This window comes from Oncorhynchus tshawytscha, linkage group LG26 (assembly GCF_018296145.1).
Source record: "Oncorhynchus tshawytscha isolate Ot180627B linkage group LG26, Otsh_v2.0, whole genome shotgun sequence".
NCBI classification, from domain to species: Eukaryota; Metazoa; Chordata; class Actinopteri; order Salmoniformes; family Salmonidae; genus Oncorhynchus; species Oncorhynchus tshawytscha.
The window spans coordinates 46,112,910-46,136,837 of record NC_056454.1 but is presented as its reverse complement, the minus strand read 5'-3'; the positions used below and the strand labels follow the sequence as shown (position 1 = coordinate 46,136,837).

The window sequence follows — 23,928 nt, the reverse complement described above, 5'->3', positions numbered from 1 at the left end:
GACTGAGTCTGCCGGCACTGCAGCTGAGCTCTTATAAAGGGACTGAGTCTGCCAGCACTGCAGCAGAGCTCTTATAAAGGGACTGAATCTGCCAGCAGCACTGTAGCTGAGCTCTTATAAAGGGACAGAGTCTGCCAGCAGCACTGCAGCTGAGCTCTTATAAAGGGACTGAGTCTGCCAGGACTGCAGCAGAGCTCTTATAAAGGGACTGAGTCTGCCAGCAGCACTGCAGCTGAGCTCTTATAAAGGGACTGAGTCTGCCAGCAGCACTGCAGCTGAGCTCTTATAAAGGGACTGAGTCTGCCAGCAGCACTGCAGCTGAGCTCTTATAAAGGGACTGAGTCTGCCAGCAGCACTGCAGCTGAGCTCTTATAAAGGGACTGAGTCTGCCAGCAGCACTGCAGCTGAGCTCTTATAAAGGGACTGAGTCTGCCAGCAGCACTGCAGCTGAGCTCTTATAAAGGGACTGAGTCTGTCAGCAGCACTGCAGCTGAGCTCTTATAAAGGGACTGAGTCTGCCAGCAGCACTGCAGCTGAGCTCTTATAAAGGGACTGAGTCTGCCAGCAGCACTGCAGCTGAGCTCTTATAAAGGGACTGAGTCTGCCAGCACTGCAGCAGAGCTCTTATAAAGGGACTGAGTCTGCCAGCAGCACTGCAGCTGAGCTCTTATAAAGGGACTGAGTCTGCCAGCACTGCAGCAGAGCTCTTATAAAGGGACTGAGTCTGCCAGCAGCACTGCAGCTGAGCTCTTATAAAGGGACTGAGTCTGCCAGCAGCACTGCAGCTGAGCTCTTATAAAGGGACTGTATCTGTCAGCAGCACTGCAGCTGAGCTCTTATAAAGGGACTGAGTCTGCCAGCAGCACTGCAGCTGAGCTCTTATAAAGGGACTGAGTCTGCCAGCAGCACTGCAGCTGAGCTCTTATAAAGGGACTGAGTCTGCCAGCACTGCAGCTGAGCTCTTATAAAGGGACTGAGTCTGTCAGCAGCACTGAACCGTGGAGTTGACCAATGGCTCCCAATCAGCCAGAAAGAATGATGTCACTACCTCAGGTCGGCCTCAGATCGTCTCAGTTACACACCTCCAGAAGCTGGTGATTCAGTCGTATTCAACTAGTATACAATATTCTGTCAAAAGTTTCCAGAATTGTTATTTTTACATAAGCAATATTTTGGTCATCAACCTTATGGTCCAGTTCAGTTGTGGAGCCATAGGTTTACCGTCTGTATCTCTAAAAAGACGAGCTATTGGCTCAAAGCATTACATTTGAAGAAACCTGCAAAACCAAACGACCATACGTTTGCTCCTGGATAAGAAACATAGGCCTACAGAGCACCCAATTCAACAAAGGTAAAGAAGACAAGGCGAAACCGGCCAGGACATCACACAGGTGTGTGTACAGCTAACGTGTTAGTAAGCCAAGGCTAAACAGATTGCTGGGTAGCCAAGGTTAAACAGATAGCTGGATAGCCAAGGCTAAACAGATAGCTGGGTAGCCAAGGCTAAACAGATTGCTGGGTAGCCAAGGCTAAACAGATTGCTGGGTAGCCAAGGCTAAACAGATTGCTGGGTAGCCAAGGCTAAACAGATAGCTAGGTAGCCAAGGCTAAACAGATAGCTAGGTAGCCAAGGCTAAACAGATTGCTGGGTAGCCAAGGCTAAACAGATAGCTAGGTATTCAGGCCAAAGAGTTCAATCTTGGTTTCATCAGACCAGAGAATCTTGTTTCTCATGGTCTGAGAGTCTTTAGTTGCCTTTTGGCAAACTCCAAGTGGGCTGTCATGTGCCTTTTACTGAGAAGTGGTTTCTATCTGGCCACTCTACCATGAAGGCCTTCTGGAAGGTTCTCCCATCTCCACAGAGGACCTTTGAGCTCTAACAGAGTGACCATCGGGTTCTTGGTCACCTCCATGACCGAGGGCCTTCTCCCCTGATTGCTCAGTTTGGCTGGGCGGCCAGCTTTAGGAAGAGTCTTGGTGGTTCCAATCTTCTTCCATTTCAGAATGATGGAGGCCACTGTGTTTCTGGGGACCTTCAGTGCTGCAGAAATGTTTTGGTACCCTTCCCCAGATCTGTGCCTCGACACAATCCTGTCTCTGAGCTCTACAGACAATTCCTTCGAACTCATGGCTTAGTTTTTGCTCTGACATGCACTGTCAACTGTGGGACCTGATATAGACAGGTGTGTGACTTTCCAAATCATGTCCAATCAATTTAGTTTACCACAGGTGGACTCCAATCAAGTTGTACAAAAATCTCAAGGATTATCAATAGAAATAGGATGCATCTGAGCTCAATTTCAAGTCTAATAGCAAAGAGTATGAATACTTATGTAAATAAGGTATTACATTTTTTTTGTGTAAAACATTTGAAAAAAATTCTAAAAACCTGTTTTCGCTTTGTCATTATGGGGTATTTAATCAATTTTAGAATGAGGCTGTAATGTAACAAAATGTGGAAAAAGGGAAGGGGTCTGAATATTTTATCAATCCACTCAAGGGACCGCCCAACCACGCCATCCACTCCATACCAAGTACACACTCTCACTCGTCTTCACTGGCAGAAATAAAAGCCACTTCCGTAGGGCAGGAGACAAGAGAGGCCCTGGCCCGAGCTCTCAACTCCACACTGATGACTCCTTTTTATGCATCTAATTCATGTGAGCTGAATGCTTGGTCAGTAAAAACACAACCTTTACATCCATCTGTGTGTAGAAAACAGATAATGATGCTTCAAGCCTGTGTTGGGACTGGGAGATGTGCGCCTGCTAGCTATAGCATGGCCTGCGGCAAAGTGCATGGTTGTATGACATAAATGGGAATTGGGGAAGGGTCCCAGCAGCGATAGAGACAGAAACATTTCCTCATTAATACTCTGTTGCTAGCTTTAACTAGCAGGTTCATATACTGTATGTTCATATATGTTAGAACGTAAAATCTTTGGAAAGGAAACATGTCTGTCTGGATGACCTGAACTCATCCCATATAGCATTAACAATGACGGTGTCAAAGCACATTCCCAGATACAAAGTTCACAAAAATCACCTGAACAACTCCCATACATGAGTCCAGGAAGATGGTTCCTTTGGATTCTTTGGAGATCTTGTCATCCTTGTAGAAGTTGAGGTTGTAAGAGCCATCACCCAGCTGGGTTAGGTGGAAATACCTCCTCTTGAAAGACTGGAAAGTACAGTAAAACAATAACAATCCCATTTCTATTATTAGAGAACAAGAGGCACAATTTGGGCCCAGATAATTGCCCCAGCATGGTTAGGAGGAAGTCAACACCATTTGTATTTCACAAAATCCATCAGTTGGTCTGATAAATGGTGTTGATGAAAATCTAGCTTCATCCTTCTGTTACTGGAGACACGAGAACGGACTATTGCTCATCCCGATATACATCTGGTACACTGTGTAAAAAAAACATTCCTCACAGAGATAGCTAGTGTCATCATCATCACTCACCCTCATGGTGACGCTGATGGCACTGTTCATGTTGCCTTTGTACAGCCAGCCATGCTTGGTGATCCCTCCTTTCTGGGAACCTAGGGAGGTTGTGTCCTGGAAGAGACATGGGAATGGGCTCAGACACACTCAAGGCAAACACATATACAGTACACAATGACATACACTGCACCATATCAACACATTACTGTGCTCCCTCTCTGCCACACTGTGCAACGCCCCTTGATCCCGTGGCTGATATAAATGTCAGTATAGGAGACATGGAGGCTGAGATGAGAATAACCTCCGTTTGATGTACACTCTTAGAAAAAAGGGTTCCAAAAGGGTTCTTCGCCTGTCCCCATAGGATAACCCTTTTTGGTTCCAAGTAGAACCTTTTTTGGTTCCAGGTAGAACACTTTTAGGTTCCATGTAAAACCCTATGTGGAAAGGAACCAAAAAGGGTTCTTCAAAGGGTTCTACTATGGGTATGGCTGAAGAACCCTTTTAGGTTCTAGATAGCACCTTTTTTTCTAAGAGTGTAGGTCTATTTCATTCCAAACAAGCAGCCAGCATATCCAACAAACCTACACTATGAAGCCAAATAAACAGCCCCTCTCCATGGCTTCTGCACTGAGACGTGACCATATCATCCCAGTTCTTAGGTATACCATGAACGTATCCAATCCATTGGCAAAGGGCACATATGACGAAAACACATGGCTACCATCTCTATTCCACGAAGACTTTTCCGTAGGCGTAATGATCTGTGTAAATAAGTCAATTAGGAGAGTAGTAAGGGTAGAGGTGACAGGGCACCAGCGTTTTACCCCTGGCCTGGTCTCCATCAGGTCCTCATGATCAAAACACATGCCCAGAGTGTTTAAGCCTCTTCTATTTGACAGACTACAAAGTTAAAACCCAATGTTCCAGATACTTCTAGAAACTGACAATAATGAAATGGGTTTTCAAGATGACTTTGTATGACATGATTCCTATTCTCTTTCTCATCCAATAAAATGTATTTAAAGGTGTTGGCAGAGCATATCATCGACTCATCTGAGGAGGGTCTGGAAACGTTCAGGGCCTGCTTCCAGTCATCACCCTCTGGCCAGAAGACACCAGTCCCCGAAGGACCAGACATTTTACCTTGTGTTTACTTTCAGTGAACCCCAAAGCTCCGCAAATGTTGCCTGGCAACACCCAAACAACCAGATGAACAAAACTGTTGCATCAATCAACCTTAGATGCAATACAGTGCAGAATAATTCCATAATAATTTACACATTCGACCATAAACATTTTACCCTCCCCCTGCCTGTGGTAATGCTATTGTCTTTAAAAACATGAACAGACATGGGGCTGGGGTGTGTGTGTGAGTGTGAGTGTGAGTGTGTGTGTGTGTGTGTGTGTGTGTGTGTGTGTGTGTGTGTGTGTGTGTGTGTGTGTGTGTGTGTGAGTGAGTGAGGATTTATTTGGGGATTTCAGGAGAAAAGGGTCACTTTCTTTAACTATCATCTGCTCAGCCCACTTCCCTGCAAGAGACTGCTGAGGGGTCTATAGATGGGACACTCTCGGCTGCTGGGCCTGGGAACATTCTCTTACAGTGGTGTGGGAGAGAGGTAAGGTGAAGGGTGAGCTGGGAGGAGTCTTGTTATCAGATGTAGTGCCCCTCTCCTGTCAGACCTAATGTCCCTCTCCTGTCAGACCTAATGTCCCTCTCCTGTCAGATATAATGCCCCTCTCCTGTCAGACCTAATGCCCCTCCCCTGTCAGACCTAATACCCCTCCCCTGTCAGACCTAATGCCCCTCCCCTGTCAGATCTAATGCCCCTCCCCTGTCAGATCTAATGCCCCTCCCCTATCAGATCTAATGCCCCTCCCCTGTCAGATCTAATGCCCCTCCCCTGTCAGACCTAATGCCCCTCCCCTGTCAGACCTTATGCCCCTCCCCTGTCAGACCTTATGCCCCTCCCCTGTCAGACCTAATGCCCCTCCCCTGTCAGACCTAATGCCCCTCCCCTATCAGACCTAATGCCCCTCCCCTGTCAGACCTAATGCCCCTCCCCTGTCAGATCTAATGTTCACTGAGGCACAGAGTTTCTAAACCCAGAGACGCAACATCGCGAGACTTCCGGGAATGCTTGCGAAGCAGACCAAGCAGACCAGGCAGACCAGGCAGACCAAGTAGACCAAGCAGACCAGGCAGACCAGACAGACCAAGTAGACCAGGCAGACCAAGTAGACCAGGCAGACCAAGCAGACCAGGCAGACCAGGCAGACCAAGTAGACCAGGCAGGGGTTTGGGGTTTGAGAAATCAATGAAATACGTGCATTTTTTTCCTTTGCTGTTAACTTTCTCGAAATCTAAAAGCACCACAACATTATATCAAAAGAGTGCCTTTGATTTGATGGGCTGCACAACCGTTAGACCTGATTACGTGTTTCTGAGCATGAACTTAGCTAGCCAACGTCGCCATGACATCACCGACAAGCATGATCGAGGATTCCTATTGGAGAAGCAGTTTCTGCCTATCTTCATACTGTACTGTGTTTGACTGGGGGGTTCAGTGGTCAGGCCCTGACCTCTGGTGACCTGGGCTAGTCTCTCGGCTCAACAAACCATTTGCCTAAATCACAGATAAGTGAATAAGGTTACTCAAGTCTCGAGTCTCTAAATATTACTCTAAAGACCTGTAGGGGGCATTGTCTGACACAAAATAAAGGAGACATAATTCACACGTATGTGACAGATGCAAATGTCAACATGACCCGAGCAGTTTAAGAGAGGCAAGTATAACATCAGTGTTATCAAACAGCCTGAGACTGCCTCAGGTCATGCTCTGCAGAACACCGTCCCTCTGAGGGTTCTCCAGGCATCAGTGATTCATGCTCTCTTCAGGGTTGGCTTGAACACAGGTGACTCCATAGCCTCCCTCGTGTGCAATGACTCCCTGTCTCACAAGCCATTTCAAGGCCAACAAAGACTAATTTACACTGTTCACAGAAGAATCAGACATGTCTATGGTTCACAGGCCAAAGGGTTCTAGCTACGGATTCACAGTTGTATAAATCAGGCAGTCACTAAATGTAAAATAATTTGCTCACAACAAAAAGGGCCAAACCCATGAGCTGTAAGGAGTGAGGAGCCTCGGCCCATGAACACATGAACTTCTGCATGAGAAGAAAAATAGAAAAACCTGAGACCATTTGAGAGGTGGCCAGTGAACCAAAGTCCTGCAGCTAATTACCCTTTATACTTTAGACACAAATTGTGCTATTTACACATAATATAAGCTATTTAGACATAATATAAGCTATTTAGACATAACATAAGATATTTAGACATAATATAAGCTACTGAGACACAACACGCGCTATTTATACATAATATGAGCTACTGAGACACAACACATGCTATTTAGACATAATATAAGATATTTAGACATAATATACGCTACTGAAACACAACACATGCTATTTAGACATAATATAAGCTACTGAGACACAACACGTGCTATTTAGACATAATATAAGCTATTTAGACATAATATTAGCTATTTAGACACAACACGTGCTATTTAGACATAATATAAGCTATTTAGACATAATATGTGCTATTTAGACATAATATGTGCTATTTAGACATAATATTAGCTATTTAGACACAACACGTGCTATTTAGACATAATATAAGCTATTTAGACATAATATGTGCTATTTAGACATAATATGTGCTATTTAGACATAATATTAGCTATTTAGACATAATATGTGCTATTTAGACATAATATGTGCTATTTAGACATAATATGTGCTATTTAGACATAATATTAGCTATTTAGACACAACACGTGCTATTTAGACATAATATAAGCTATTTAGACATAATATGTGCTATTTAGACATAATATGTGCTATTTAGACATAATATTAGCTATTTAGACACAACACGTGCTATTTAAACATAATATACAAAAAAGTATTTAGTCAGCCACCATTTATGCAAGTTCTCCCACTTAAAAAGATGAGAGAGGCCTGTAATTTTCATCATAGGTACACTTCAACTATGACAGACAAAATGGGGGAAAAAAATCCAGAAAATCACATTGTAGGATTTTTAATGAATTTATTTGCAAATTATGGTGGAAAATAAGTATTTGGTCACCTACAAACAAGCAAGATTTCTGGCTCTCACAGACCTGTAACTTCTTCTTTAAGAGGCTCCTCTCTCCTCCACTCGTTACCTGTATTAATGGCACCTGTTTGAACTTGTTATCAGTATAAAAGACACCTGTCCACAACCTCAAACAGTCACACTCCAAACTCCACTATGGCCAAGACCAAAGAGCTGTCAAAGGACACCAGAAACAAAATTGTAGACCTGCACCAGGCTGGGAAGACTGAATCTGCAATAGGTAAGCAGCTTGGTTTGAAGAAATCAACAGTGGGAGCAATTATTAGGAAATGGAAGACATACAAGACCACTGAAAATCTCCCTCGATCTGGGGCTCCACGCAAGATCTCACCCCGAGGGGTCAAAATGATCACAAGAACGGTGAGCAAAAATCCCAGAACCACACGGGGGGACCTAGTGAATGACCTGCAGAGAGCTGGAACAAAAGTAACAAAGCCTACCATCAATAACACACTACGCCGCCAGGGACTCAAATCCTGCAGTGCCAGACGTGTCCCCCTGCTTAAGCCAGTACATGTCCAGGCCCGTCTGAAGTTTGCTAGAGAGCATTTGGATGATCCAGAAGAAGATTCGGAGAATGTCATATGGTCAGATGAAACCAAAATATAACTTTTTGGTAAAAACTCAACTCGTCGTGTTTGGAGGACAAAGAATGCTGAGTTGCATCCAAAGAACACCATACCTACTGTGAAGCATGGGGGTGGAAACATCATGCTTTGGGGCTGTTTTTCTGCAAAGGGACCAGGACGACTGATCCGTGTAAAGGAAAGAATGAATGGGGCCATGCATCGTGAGAAAAAACCCCCTTCGAAAACCCCCTTCCATCAGCAAGGGCATTGAAGATGAAACGTGGCTGGGTCTTTCAGCATGACAATGATCCCAAACACACCGCCTGGGCAACGAAGGAGTGGCTTCGTAAGAAGCATTTCAAGGTCCTGGAGTGACCTAGCCAGTCTCCAGATCTCAACCCCATTGAAAATCTTTGGAGGGAGTTGAAAGTCCGTGTTGCCCAGCAACAGCCCCAAAACATCACTGCTCTAGAGGAGATCTGCATGGAGGAATGGGCCAAAATACCAGCAACAGTGTGTGAAAACCTTGTGAAGACTTACAGAAAACGTTTGACCTCTGTCATTGCCAACAAAGGGTATATATCAAAGTATTGAGATAAACTTTTGTTATTGACCAAATACTTATTTTCCACCATAATTTGCAAATAAATTCATAAAAAATCCTACAATGTGATTTTCTGGATTTTTTTTCCTTCTCATTTTGTCTGTCATAGTTGAAGTGTACCTATGATGAAAATTACAGGCCTCTCTCATCTTTTTAAGTGGGAGAACTTGCACAATTGGTGGCTGACTAAATACTTTTTTGCCCCACTGTAAGTCATTTAGACATAATATTAGCTATTTAGAAACAACACATGCTATTTAGACACAACACATGCTATTTAGACACAAAATGTGCTGTTTAAACATGTTGTTTAGTCACAAGTGCTGTTGAGACACAGAAATCTTTCATATTTTGCCGGAGACATTTAACAACTGTGATTGGACCAGGAAAGCCAAATCAGTTCTTGTCTGAATGAATAACTGACATAGGATCTGATGCTCGTGAGACAGGGGAGGGGCATTCTTCTAGGAAATACAGGTTTCTAGGAGTAAAGAGTTTAGATACCGTGGCCTTCTGGCAGTGTAGAAAGCTGCTGGACTGTCTTAGCGGAGCATGAAAATGTCATTCATTATTCTGTCTGTCTGTATGGAGGATTATTTGATTTTAAATGATTTGTACATGGAGCATGTGGGCAAGGCTGAGGGTCAAGAGTTGAGGTAAAAGCTTAAGATCTGTGTGCTGATAGGAATTAACACAAGTGGCTTAGCTAAATCATTTGTTATTTGTAACTTTCTACAGACATTCACTTACCTCATCTTTGTCAACATCTTCATCAACCTCAAAAACGTGGACAGCCAGTTTGTCTGGTCTGGACACTTTGCTGTAAAACACAAGGACGTGGATAAAGTGTGATTTGATCTTATCTATCAGAGGTCAGTTATCATTGTTGTTCAGGTTAGTTATCATTGTTTTAGGTTACAATGGAGCCCCTAGTTCCACTCTTCATACCTCTGATATCTCCTTTGTCCCACCTCCCACACATGCAGTGACCTCACCCATTACAACCAGCATGTCCAGAGATACAACCTCTCTTATCATCACCCAGTGCCTGGGCTTACCTCCGCTGTACCCGCACCCCACCATACCCCTGTCTGCGCATTATGCCCTGAATATATTCTACCATGCCCAGAAATCTGCTCCTTTTATTCTTTGTCCCCAACGCTCTAGGCGACCAGTTTTGATAGCCTTTAGCCGCACCCTCATACTACTCCTCCTCTGTTCCGCGGGTGATGTGGAGGTAAACCCAGGCCCTGCAAGTCCCCAGGCACCCTCATTCGTTGACTTCTGTGATTGAAAAAGCCTTGGTTTCATGCATGTCAACATCAGAAACCTCCTCCCTAAGTTTGTTTTACTCACTGCTCTAGCACACTCTGCTAACCCTGATGTCCTTGCCGTGTCTGAATCCTGGCTTAGGAAAGCCACCAAAAATTCTGAGATTTCCATACCCAACTATAACATTTTCCGTCAAGATAGAACTGCCAAAGGGGGAGGAGTCTACTGCAGAGATAGCCTGCATATTAATGTCATACTTTCCAGGTCCATACCCAAACAGTTCGAACTACTAATTTAAAAAATGACTCTCTCCAGAAATAAGTCTCTCACTGTTGCCACCTGCTACCGACCCCACTCAGATCCCAGCTGTGCCCGGGACACCATTTGTGAATTGATCGCCCCCCATCTAGCTTCAGAGTTTGTTCTGTTAGGTGACCTAAACTGGGATATGCTTAACACCCCGGCAGTCCTACAATCTAAGCTAGATGCCCTCAATCTCACACAAATCATCAAGGAACCCACCAGGTACAACCCTAAATGTGTCAACAAGGGCACCCTCATAGACATCATCCTGGCCAACTGGCCCTCCAAATACACCTCTGCTGTCTTCAACCAGGATCTCAGCGATCACTGCCTCATTGCCTGTATCCGCTACGGATCCGCAGTCAAACGACCACCCCTCATCACTGTCAAACGCTCCCTAAAACACTTCTGCGAGCAGACCTTTCTAATTGACCTGGCCTGGGTATCCTGGAAGGATATTGACCTCATCCCGTCAGTTGAGGATGCCTGGTCATTCTTTAAAAGTAACTTCCTCACCATTTTAGATAAGCATGCTCTGTTCAAAAAATGCAGAACTAAGAACAGATATAGCCCTTGGTTCACTCCAGACCTGACTGCCCTCGACCAGCACAAGAACATCCTGTGGCGGACTGCAATAGCATCGAATAGTCCCCGCGATATGCAACTGTTCAGGGAAGTCAGGGACCAATACACGCAGTCAGTCAGGAAAGCCAAGGCCAGCTTCTTCAGGCAGAAATTTGCATCCTGTAGCTCTAACTCCAAAAAGTTCTGGGACACTGTAAAGTCCATGGAGAACAAGAGCACCTCCTCCCAGCTACACACTGCACTGAGGCTAGGTAACACGGTCACCACCGATAAATCCATGATTATCGAAAACTTCAACAAGCATTTCTCAACGGCTGGCCATGCCTTCCTCCTGGCTACTCCAACCTCGGGCCAACAGCTCCGCCCCCCTGCAGCTACTCGCCCAAGCCTCTCCAGGTTCTCCTTTACCCAAATCCAGATAGCAGATGTTCTGAAAGAGCTGCAAAACCTGGGCCCGTACAAATCAGCTGGGCTTGACAATCTGGATCATCTATTTCTGAAACTATCCGCCGCCATTGTCACAACCCCTATTACCAGCCTGTTCAACCTCTCTTTCATATCGTCAGAGATCCCCAAGGATTGGAAAGCTGCCGCAGTCATCCCCCTCTTCAAAGGGGGAGACACCCTGGACCCAAACTGTTACAGACCTATATCCATCCTGCCCTGCCTATCTAAGGTATTCGAAAGCCAAGTCAACAAACAGGTCACTGAACATCTCGAATCCCACCGTACATTCTCCGCTGTGCAATCTGGTTTCCGTGCCGATCACGGGTGCACCTCAGCCACGCTCAAGGTACTAAACGATATCATAACCGCCATCGATAGAAGACAGTACTGTGCAGCCGTCTTCATCGACCTGGCCAAGGCTTTCGACTCTGTCAATCACCATATTCTTATCGGCAGACTCAGTAGCCTCGGTTTTTCTAATGACTGCCTTGCCTGGTTCACCAACTACTTTGCAGACAGAGTTCAGTGTGTCAAATCGGAGGGCATGTTGTCCGGTCCTCTGGCAGTCTCTATGGTGCCACAGGGTTCAATTCTCGGGCCGACTCTTTTCTCTGTATACATCAATGATGTTGCTCTTGCTGCGGGCGATTCCCTGATCCACCTCTACGCAGACGACACCATTCTGTATACTTCCGGCCCTTCCTTGGACACTGTGCTATCTAACCTCCAAACGAGCTTCAACGCCATACAACACTCCTTCCGTGGCCTCCAACTGCTCTTAAACGCTAGTAAAACCAAATGCATGCTTTTCAACCGTTCGCTGCCTGCACCCGCACGCCCGACTAGCATCACCACCCTGGATGGTTCCGACCTAGAATATGTGGACATCTATAAGTACCTAGGTGTCTGGCTAGACTGTAAACTCTCCTTCCAGACTCATATCAAACATCTCCAATCTAAAATCAAATCTAGAGTCGGCTTTCTATTCCGCAACAAAGCCTCCTTCACTCACACCGCCAAACTTACCCTAGTAAAACGGACTATCCTACCGATCCTCGACTTCGGCGATGTCATCTACAAAATAGCTTCCAATACTCTACTCAGCAAACTGGATGCAGTTTATCACAGTGCCATCCGTTTTGTTACTAAAGCACCTTATACCACCCACCACTGTGACCTGTATGCTCTAGTCGGCTGGCCCTCGCTAAATATTCGTCGCCAGACCCACTGGCTCCAGGTCATCTACAAGTCCATGCTAGGTAAAGCTCCGCCTTTATCTCCCTCACCAACTTCAAACATCTGCTATCTGAGCAGCTAACCGATCGCTGCAGCTGTACATAGTCTATCGGTAAATAGCCCACCCAATTTACCTACCTCATCCCCATACTGTTTATATTTATTTACTTTTCTGCTCTTTTGCACACCAGTATCTCTACCTGTACGTGACCATCTGATAATTTATCACTCCAGTGTTAATCTGTAAAATTGTAATTATTCGCCTACCTCCTCATGCCTTTTGCACACAATGTATATATATATTTTTTTCTTTTTTTTTCTACTGTGTTATTGACTTGTTTATTGTTTACTCCATGTGTAACTCTGTGTTGTTGTCTGTTCACACTGCTATGCTTTATCTTGGCCAGGTCGCAGTTGTAAATGAGAACTTGTTCTCAACTAGCCTACCTGGTTAAATAAAGGTGAAATAAAAATAAAATAAAAAAATCATTATCTATCAGAGGTCATTCATTGTTATAAGAAATGAAACCGAATGTAATGTACAGTACAAGTCCCACTTACATAGGAACCTTGAACTAATTCAACCCAAGAAAACCACTGTGAAAAGTAGTGTCATGCTACGTCATATTTCATTGTTTCAATTTCCCTCCCTGGACACTGAATGGTGACCAAAGGGATATTGACATCAATGGCAAGTCTCAAGGTTGGGGCAGCTTCGTTTTATGTCCAAATTCCACCATGATGACACTGGAAACCATATTCCTGGAACTAATGAGACACTCTTAGAACGAGGGTTAGTTTCCACCCTGACTAAATCCCACTGCTCCAGGAATAACCTGAGTTTGGCTTGAACAGGAAGTCTCCATTGTTATTGCTGGTTAAAACATAAAACCTGCATTTCCTTGTAGGGTATCCCATGCCAAAATCTCCTCACCAATCAGCAACTAAGGCTGACAGAAGATTACAGACAGCCTGACACTGTCTGACACCTGTGTGTGTACGTGTCTCTGTGCACATGCATTTTAGTGTGAAATCTTGGCACAAAGAGGGTAGCTGTACTAACTTGCCCAGGAGGAAATCACCACTTGGTTACATGATATACAACACTGTACTGTCAAGACACCGCTCTGAACAACAGGCTTACTTTGGAAGCTGCCGAAAGTCCCCAGAGTAGTCCTCATACTTGTAATTAACGACATGCCAGTCAGTGTTGTAGGTCTTGATGCACTGCAATAAAGAGAGAGACAATCAACGGCTTTCATGTGTAAATCAAGACACAGTTTCAATGTTTAGTCTAAAGAAACCAGAAACATTCATACAAGCACACAACAAACAATATGTGTTAACCGAACTAAGTCTTCTTCTTCCCACGTAACACGAATGCAGATAGTTGGCAGAAAAGAGAAGTAGTAGATCAGCGCTCAGTAGTTCAGCGCTCAGTAGTTCAGCGCTCAGTAGATCAGCGCTCAGTAGATCAGTGCCCAGTAGTTCAGTGCTCAGTAGTTCAGTGTTCAGTAGATCAGCGCTCAGAAGTTCAGTGTTCAGTCGATCAGCGCTCAGTAGATCAGTGCTCAGTAGATCAAGATTAAGTCAAACTGTGAGACTTTGTCTCATCTCACATCCTAGATATCAGCTTAGTTATTTTATTTTATGCTTTGAGACTTTTTGGTGATTAAAATGTTTTTTTTTTGGTTGAGTCAAATCTTGCAATGAGAAAAGGAAATGTTTTATGATGATAACAGTATGACAGAAATCTGAATTATGACCCATCCATAGTTATGTCTGGGAACAGATATGTAGGCTATGTGTGACATTGTCAACGTGTATAGTTCGGACCTTGACTAATCATGTTCTGTACTATGCATTATGTCATGTTTGATGTGGAGCCCAGGAAGAGTAGCTGATGCTTTTGTCAGCGGCTAATGGGGATCTTACTAATAAGTATCAAACATCAAAATAGTTCAGCTTTGTTAGGGGAGCCTGGCTCCTCCAGTAAGGAGGAGTTTATAGCCCAATACAAAAGTCGCTGTAACATCTCCCATCTACAGTCACTCCAGAGCAGGTGCGTTTAAGGCGTGTGTTTGACACTTCACCCCAGACTTCTTGTGTCAGGGGAACTGTTGTGCACTCACCTTTGGTCTAATAATTCAGAACAGAATGGACAGTAAGCCTGATTATATTCTGATTTCAAGATCAATTTCAATACCACTTAGTTGCAGAAGGCATTTACCGGGCTTGGTACAGGGAGGCACTACTGTTAACAGGGCTCCGAGAGAATGAAGACCACTTGGTTGCAGAAGGCATTTACCGGGCTTGGTACAGGGAGGCACTACTGTTAACAGGGCTCTGAGAGAATGAAGACCAGACGTTTTGAGAAGAACAATCCATTTACCTTGGAACTGGATTCCGTTTATCAGTTTTTTGGTCTCCTGGCCTGAACAGATGTTATTGAAGAGAACGAAAATACTCCTATTGGCTGGATTGCTTCCAGTAACGGCCCATAATTCCTACGCCTGTCTGTACTGAACAATAAAACACCATTGTGTAACAAAGTATGTGCTAAGTGAAATAGAAGTTCGGTTCGGCTGGACACATTCAATAAACAATGGGGAAATCATCACAGACTCTAAAGTCTGTGCGGCACAGTGTGTTTCCATATCTATTGATCTTGTACAGGCCGCCATCTACATAAATGAGTGGTCAGAAGCTGGCTGAAGACTGACTCTAATGTCTGTATTTAATATGGCGGCATGGTGAAAGTAATGGCACATCTCAATGCCAACATCTAACTGTAAATAAAACCACTGCTCTACCTGCACAAAGGTTCATTCCTGCATGGTTATTGCACTCGTAGGATCCTACCTCTTGGACAAACAGACTCTGCGCCTCCTTCTCTGCATTCTCAGGCACTGTGGGGTAGACAGTTCTTCCTTGGCGTCTCTGAGTCGAAATCTGTAGACGCAAAACAGTTTTATTTATTAAATCAAGTTCATGCCAGGCTCTGGTTAAATTATGAGACTGGATGAGCGTAGATTGATGCTCTGTGACAACACAGATTCCTGTTTTTTTTCTCAGTACTACAGTATGTGGACCTGGTTTACTAAATGCTCCGGGAAAATATTGTTTCATGCTAGAGAATGGTCTCAGGTCTGTGGAGGTTCTAGAGGGCAGAGAGGGAGGCAGGGCCAGAATGGGATGCTCCTCTCCTACACATTGTTGAGCTCCAGGCCAGGGCCAGGGAACCACATACAGACAGACACACCCAGGGCCTCAGCCTGGCTCTCAGCCACCCAGCCCAGCCATGGGGCTCCCTCCCTCCCTGAGGAGCTGGGTCCGGATTCACAAAACATTCCTTACGAAAAAATGTAAGAGGTTTCTTTAGAAAAAAAAGAATACGTTCATAAGATAGTTCGTAAATGCAATTCCTCTAAATATTCTTAGGAATTCGTAGTTTTCTTAGGAACTTCGTAAATATTTTTCTTTAGGAACTTCGTAAATAGCTTCTTATGTGTCATTGACATTAGTTGACATGCTTGAAAGCAATAAATAAGCTTACGTGACAGGGATGATAGGATTTGGTTATGTCATGATTTTTCACACATTATAGCCATCAGATTAGCTATATCAAAATAAAAATGGATAACCAAGGAATGAGCAAAAAAACCCATCAGCAAACAAGAGCTTGAAGTGACGGTGGAGGAAAGAGCAGACAGGAAAAGGTTGCTCTTGGGGAGACTGAATAACTGCAGGGTCACTGCAGAGACCAGACAGTGAGGATGGGTGAGAGTGGCCGTTCCTGTCTCTGCCACCGGGGGTATAGCAAGGGACAGTGACGCCGTAAAAAAAAGAATTGGTCCGACATCAAGGCGGCTGCTAAGAAGAAGAAGGGAGCGTAGAGACCATTCATGTGGACCAGCTGGAGGAGGTGTCGTTCATGATAGGAGAGATGGTGGTAGAGGGACTGTGCAACCGGTAAGTTAGGCAGCTACGTTAGCTAGCTAACGTGTAACGACATTATAGCCAACAACATAGCCAACGACATTAACGTAAGTTAAGTTAGCCAATATCTTTTTTTGCAAATTGATGAGATAGCGGTAGCTATTTAACACTTACAGAATTTTGTAATACATTGTTAATTACTAGCTAGCTAGATAATGAGTGTTTAATTTGTTTTCTGGCTGTATTTAAATATCCGGTAGCCAACTGTGTCTGTGGAAAACGTTGATGTTGACAAACATATCCATTTGTCTCAAGAGGCTTTAGCTGTCCTAAAGGTAAGTACATTTCCAAGAAGAAATCCTGAAACATTATTTTCAAGAATTCAAGAATTCCATTTGTTCTTAACTTTTTTTCTCAGGAAGAAACATAGAAAAACCTTAAGAACATTTCCAATAACTTTATTGAGGAATAGCAACTTTGCTTATTAACTTTCTTCATAAGTCTATAATTAAGGAAAAAAATTGCAGTTAAGAAGAAATTTCTTCTTAAGATGGTTTTGTGAATCCGGCCCCTGGACTTTTGCACACACTGTATATAGACTTTTTCTATTGTGTTATTGACTGTACGTTTGTTTTATTCCACGTGTAACTCTGTGTTGTAGTTTGTGTCGCACTGCTTTGCTTTATCTTGGCCAGGTCACAGTTGTAAATGAGAACTTGTTGTCAACTGGCCTACCTGGTTAAATAAAGGTGAAATAAATTAAATAAAAACTCTGTGTCCCAACACCCCTTTACATTTCTCCTGCTCTCTCTCTCTCTAATGGCTGTTTCCTTCAGCTGGTGGTGGGTGTTGAGCTGAAGGGGTTTGACGTCACACAGATACACCTAGTAGTATCTACAGTATCAACATAATATCACTAGAATAACTAGGAACTCAGTGCTTTCAACATGCCAGTCCTCACAGAAAACATCTCGACACGTTCAACCCTCATCAGCCATTCACAAGGCCTCTAACCTAAACTAAACAGAACCTACTCAGTAGGACTTCATTGTCAGTAAGACCGTTTTTCACTAAGACAAGATACATTTTGTGAATTAATTACTGTACATGAGGGACTCCTTTTAGATATGAGTAATGTCTTGATATGCACGAGGATTTATGGAAGTCAACTACTGTTGGAGATCCCTGCTGATGTTCTTCATTCTTAACAGCACATTTTCATCTCAGTTAGGAGAGTAGCCTAGTTTTGAGTTCCCATTGGAGACCTGTCTGACACGTCTCACTTAAAAGGAGATTCCCGCTGATAATAACTGTTCAACAGAGTGTTTTGTACCCCTATCCCCTCTAGATGTTTACTCCATGGTGATTCCTTAAGCAGAAATGTTTCAACTTAACATCTTTAAAGTAGGACAAGCACCACTACAGAGGAGGCGGCAGAGCACAGTTACCCCACATGGGTGAGAGAGAAACAAACTACAGCAAATCATTTTTTCTTTATTTCACTAATTCTCAAATTCTTATTTTTAATGACAGCCTAGAAACAGGGGGTTAACTGCCTTGTTCAGGCGCAGAACAACTGATTTTTTTTACCTTGTCAGCTCGGTGATTTGATCTTGCAACCTTTCAGATTACTGGTTCAACACTCTAACCACTAGGCTAACTGCAAGAACAACAAACATTCACTTCCTCACCTAACTCAAATCCTTTTAAAGCCAAACTGGACATAGTTCAAAGGAGAACCGTGACAGAGATGTGTCTGTGGTCCCTTACTTACGGTAAAGCATACAGTATTTTCAAGATCAGGGCAATGGGACAGTGGTGAGGTAAGCAATTCAACACAGCTGTAGATTTCCTGTTCATGCAGCTTTTGCTGAGCAACTTAACCAATAGTTCTGCTTTCGTCATTATCTCTAAACGCCAGCAGATACATTTTCAGTATTTCTCCAGCATGCAAGGCAAAGTAGCTCTCCAATTAAACTTGAATTGAGTCACAGACTGTGAAATGAGACACAAAAGCCAGAGCAGGCCAGTACAGACGTCATTTTCTATTCGCAAAGCCCAAACAAAGAATGGAAAATAGACATTCAAAATACTAGCCCAAACCTCAACCCAAGGCTAATCAATGCTAGACCAAACCTCACCTAAAGGCTAATCAATACTAGACCAAACCTCACCCCAAGGCTAATCAATACTAGACCAAGCCTCACCCCAAGGCTAATCAATACTAGACCAAACCTCACCTCAAGTCTAATCAATACTAGACCAAACCTCACCCCAAGGTGCAGTACCACTAAAAGAAAGATAATAGTTATATCTCATATTTTCTTGCCGAAATGATTTCTTTGTGAATCAGTGGGATATTATTATGCACTGTACAGGTTAGGTCATAGAGCCTAACGACGGGTCCAGAGGTCCTTTCAGGTAACTAACCTAACGTACAGGAGTGCAGGGCTCCAGTTACAGACAGTGACTTGAATGTGATGTTAGCTAATAGTTAGCTACCGCTGAGCATTGCATTCCTGCTGAGTCTGCCTGGTGCTAGTAAAGCCTAGCCCTCTGCTGCCTGCCAAAAATACAATTAATAAATTATGGGATGAGTGAGGTTGCCTCACAATTTTACCATAGAGAGTCACCAAATCAGTTTTAACATTGCTGGCGTAATGTACTGTACCAAATGTTTCATTGCCAGTCATGTTTGTTTTTTCGTGACAATACCTCAGAAACAAAGTTGTCACAACCACGCTCATGAATAAGTGCATTTGTGTCATCAGTAGAGGATTAGATCTGATTCAGTGTCGGACTACGTCATTAGAATTTCCATTTGATTCGGCGACAATCACCATAAGCACTCAATCTTGCACGACAACTGCAATGAGGACCATATTAAGGTCCTATTTGTGAGACAGAGTTCTCTCCTCCACTTCCTCTCCCCAGCCCCAGGTTTCCTGCTGGGAGTTGGTAATCTCTCCATGATCTAACCAGCAGAAACAAATGGACGAGTAGGCTGGAGGAGGCCAGAGGGAGTCAGGGAAGTGGACAAGAGGAAGCACAGGGGATATTAGTCTCTATGGAGCACAGTGGAAATCTCTAGTGTAAAGACCAGCATGAGATCCAGCTACACCCAGTATGGAGCCACTAGCACGTCGTCCCTCACAACACTTTGCTGAACATCCTGGGGTCAACCACTGATGATACATATTGTAGGTCTGCTAGGAGGAATAGGAAGAATAGGAAGATGAGGAAGCGGATGAATAGGAAGAGGATGGATAGGAAGATGAGGAAGCGGAAGATGAGGAGGAATAGGGAGAGGATGGAGAGGAAGAGGAGGAATAGGAAGAGGATGAAGAGGAGGAAGAGGATGGAGAGGAAGAGGAAGAGGATGAATAGGAAGGAGGAAGATGAGGAGGAGGAAGAAGAGGAGGAGGAAGAGGAATAGTAGTAATCCCAAAGAAATTCCCTAAGAGGACACGTTGACTAAACCTGGAGGAACCAGTGGTTGGCTCTCCTAACGCCAGGCTGCCAGCAAAAGGATTTACACACCAGACAAGAACAGCCCACAGACTAGCAGTGTGATCAGATGGACTGGGTTTATAGGCTCCTATCACTTCACAGTTATCAGTGTCTGGGAGTTTAATAGCACTGAATACACACCAGACAAGAACAGCCCACAGACTAGCAGTGTGATCAGATGGACTGGGTTTATAGGCTCCTATCACTTCACAGTTATCAGTGTCTGGGAGTTTAATAGCACTGAATCCCCCCCTTTACCTGCCTATAATACTGAATGACTCCTTTACCTGCCTATAATACTGAATGACTCCTTTACCTGCCTATAATACTGAATGACTCCTTTACCTGCCTATAATACTGAATGACTCCTTTACCTGCCTATAATACTGAATTGCACACAATTTAAAGGTCTTGACATACTACCGGATAAAACGCTCGAATAAAGAAGAATAAAGGTTTAGTCATCTGCCCTAAACAAATGTTGGGGCTCAGTCACGATGTCTTCAGATGTCATCACCTGTCACTCCCTTCACAACACACCGCTTGTAGCAGGACTCGTATGTCATGGCCAGAGCAGAGAGTTCCACTGTTGACTGAGAAATTGGATAGCCGTAACGGTTTTCTTGACTTGAAGGAGAGGCGGACCAAAGCACAGCGTGGTTATTTTGATTCATGTTTAATAAAGCACTTCACATGAACAAACTAACAAAAAACGTGAAAACCCAAAACTATCTGGTGCAAACACAGAGACAGGAACAATCACCCACCACCACACAGTGAAACCCAGGCTACCTAAGTATGATTCTCAATCAGAGACAACTAATGACACCTGCCTCTGATTGAGAACCATACTAGGCCGAAACATAGAAATACCCAAATCATAGAAAAACAAACAGACTGCCCACCCCAACTCACGCCCTGACCATACTAAATAATGACAAAACAAAGGAAATAAAGGTCAGAACGTGACAATAGCTTGATAGTCCATGAGTAAGCGCCAGTAAGTATTCTTATTTTTTGGCCATAAAGCAACAAAAACAAAACTGTTAACCCGCTGAATAAATCTAGGAAATTGAACCTTTCCTTTCAAATGTTTATTTTTCAACATAGCTATATCCTAAGGAAAATATCTAAAAAACCATTACGGCTTCTGGAAAAAAAGGAACCTTCTCAATAGACGAGAGAGAAAACATATCCGTTGGATCGTGAGACAGTGAGGAAGGGTCATGTTTTGCTGATACAGGATGCCATTCCTGTCACTGTTAAAGAGCATCTTCCAACGAGGTCTCACTTCCTGAAGCGCTTCTGCCAGGCCAGATTCCCATTTCATAATGTGTCGTGTAGCGATGGAAAGTTTGAGAGGGTGACATGGGCTAAGTCCTGCTGAATGGGCCTAGAGATAGGGCCTAGCCCTTCCTTACACTATCACAACAAAACAGACGACCCCTGACCTCTAAAGCGTGAAGCAGGGATGTGAACGTAAGGTAAGCCTCTGTGAATGACCTCACCGTACTCTCGCAACAGGGGCCTGGCTGGGCCACACTGAAATAGCATGAAATCACAATAAACACGACAACCAAAACATGCACGTGGGAGGCAGAAAGGATTGATGGGATGATGGCTGGATGATGACACTATGCACCAGTGGCAGGATGGGACGGCGGCTTCGGGAAGTCGAAAGGAGGTGGAGTGCGTTTGTTCATACATAACAACTGGTGTGCTGCTTCAAGTGTGAAGGAAATCTTGTGCGTTTGTTCACCTGATACAGAACACCTCATGGTGAGCTGCAGACCTTTTAATCTACCAAGAGAGTTTTCATCCATAATTGTCACGACTGTCTTCGTCCCTCCATAAGCCAACACCACTCTGGCACTCAACGAACTGTATGGGGTCATAAACCATCAACCTCCCACCTGGACAAGAGGGGAAATAACTAATGTGAGAATGCTGTTCTTAGACTACAGCTCAGCGTTCAACACGAAGCTCATCACCAAGCTATGGCCCCCGGGACTGAACCTCTGCCTACATATATACATATCTACCTCAAATACCTTGTACCCCTGTACATTGATCTGGTACTGGTACTCCCTGTATATAGCTCCACATTGATCTAGTACTGCTACTCCCTGTATGTAACTCTATAGTGATCTGGTACTGGTACTCCCTGTATGTAACTCTACAATGATCTGGTACTGGTACTCCCTGTATATAGCTCCATATGGATCTGGTACTGGTACTCCCTGTATATAGCCCCATATTGATCTGGTACTGGTACTCCCTGTATATAGCTCCATATTGATCTGGTATTGGTACTCCCTGTATATAGCTCCACATTGATAAGGTACTGGTACTCCCTGTATATAGCTCCACATTGATAAGGTACTGCTACTTCCTGTATACAACTCCACATTGATCTGGTACTGGTACTCCCTGTATATAGCTCCACATTGATCTGGTACTGGTACTCCCTGTATATAGCCCCATATTGATCTGGTACTGGTACTCCCTGTATATAGCTCCACATTGATAAGGTACTGCTACTTCCTGTATACAACTCCACATTGATCTGGTACTGCTACTCCCTGTATATAGCTCCACATTGATCTGGTACTGGTACTTCCTGTATATAGTAGCACATGTTACCATTTTATTTTTAACCTGCATCGTTGGGAAGGGCTCGTAAGCAAGCGTTTCAGGGAAAAGTCTACACCTGTTGTATTCGGCGCATGTCACAAATATTATTTTATTTTATTTGATGTTGATAGATCACATTAAGTTGATAGCAATTATCCAACATGGTACACTATAATGGAAACTATCAAGATCTTATCAACATTGACAGATTGTTTACCGTCAGCAATAAATGATGTCCATCCTTACCTCACTGACTACTCGGGACAGTTATTCTGTAGCAGACTAGTCAAATGGTGTTCTATTCTGTCTGGTAATCTCTGAGCCCTGCTCAAGAACAGAGGACTATATAAGGAATATCAAATCAAATTTGATTTGTCACATGCGCTGAATACAACAGGTGGAGACCTTACAGTGAAATGCTTACTTACAAGCTCTTAACCAACAATGCAGTTCAAGAAAAATAGTTAAGAAAATATTTAACAATAAATAAGTAACACAATAAAATAACAATAACGAGGCTATATACAGGGGGTACTGGTACTGAGTCAATGTGCGGGGGTACAGGTTAGTCGAGGTAATTGAGGTAATATGTACAAATAGGTATGGGTAAAATGATTATGCATAGATAATAAACAGCGAGTAGCAGCAATGTAAAAACAAGGGCGGGGGGGTAATGTAAATAGTCCGGGTGGCCATTTGATGAATTGTTCAGCAGTCTTATGGCTTGGGGGTAGAAGCTGTTAAGGAGACTTTTGGACCTGGACTTGGCTCCGGTACCGCTAGGACGCCATGCGGGACACACTAATGGTATCTGAGCCTGGTTCTGGTGCCAGGTCAGAAGGCCAGAGGTGACTCACCTGGAAGTCCTCCTGGGGGAACTGCAGCATGTCCCGGAGGACATCACTGAGAATCTGGGTCTTCCTCTGGACAAGAACAGTCTCATAGTCCAGGGGTTCGATAACTTTGGGCTTCACCTGGGGAACACATAGACACAACATGCTGTTAATATACATGTATTTACACAGAGAACATGCTGTTTTCAAAGCCGACCAGAGGAGTGCTTTGAAAAGGTGGATATCTCTTTTAGGGAGGACTTTCTCAACTCTAACACACAACATAAAGATGGCGGAGTCTCACTGTGGACTTCAAAGGGAGAGCTAAGAAGTGAACTTGGGCCCTGGTCA

At 43.9% G+C, this 23,928-nt stretch overlaps 1 protein-coding gene across 15 annotated transcripts in view; it reads right to left on the bottom strand.

The window, feature by feature from the left end:
• LOC112224885 (dedicator of cytokinesis protein 9-like) overlaps positions 1-23,928 on the bottom strand; it is a 176,600-nt gene that overhangs the window by 70,635 nt on the left and 82,037 nt on the right. For all 15 annotated transcript variants that reach the window (XM_042306723.1, XM_042306714.1, XM_042306719.1 and 12 more), the window contains exons 2-7: positions 23,602-23,718; positions 15,524-15,613; positions 13,806-13,888; positions 9,569-9,638; positions 3,469-3,564; positions 3,046-3,180 (exon numbers count right to left, since the gene is read on the bottom strand). In XM_042306723.1, the coding sequence (XP_042162657.1) occupies positions 3,046-3,180; positions 3,469-3,564; positions 9,569-9,638; positions 13,806-13,888; positions 15,524-15,613; positions 23,602-23,718 (591 nt within the window). The remainder of the gene's footprint in view (positions 1-3,045; positions 3,181-3,468; positions 3,565-9,568; positions 9,639-13,805; positions 13,889-15,523; positions 15,614-23,601; positions 23,719-23,928) is intronic.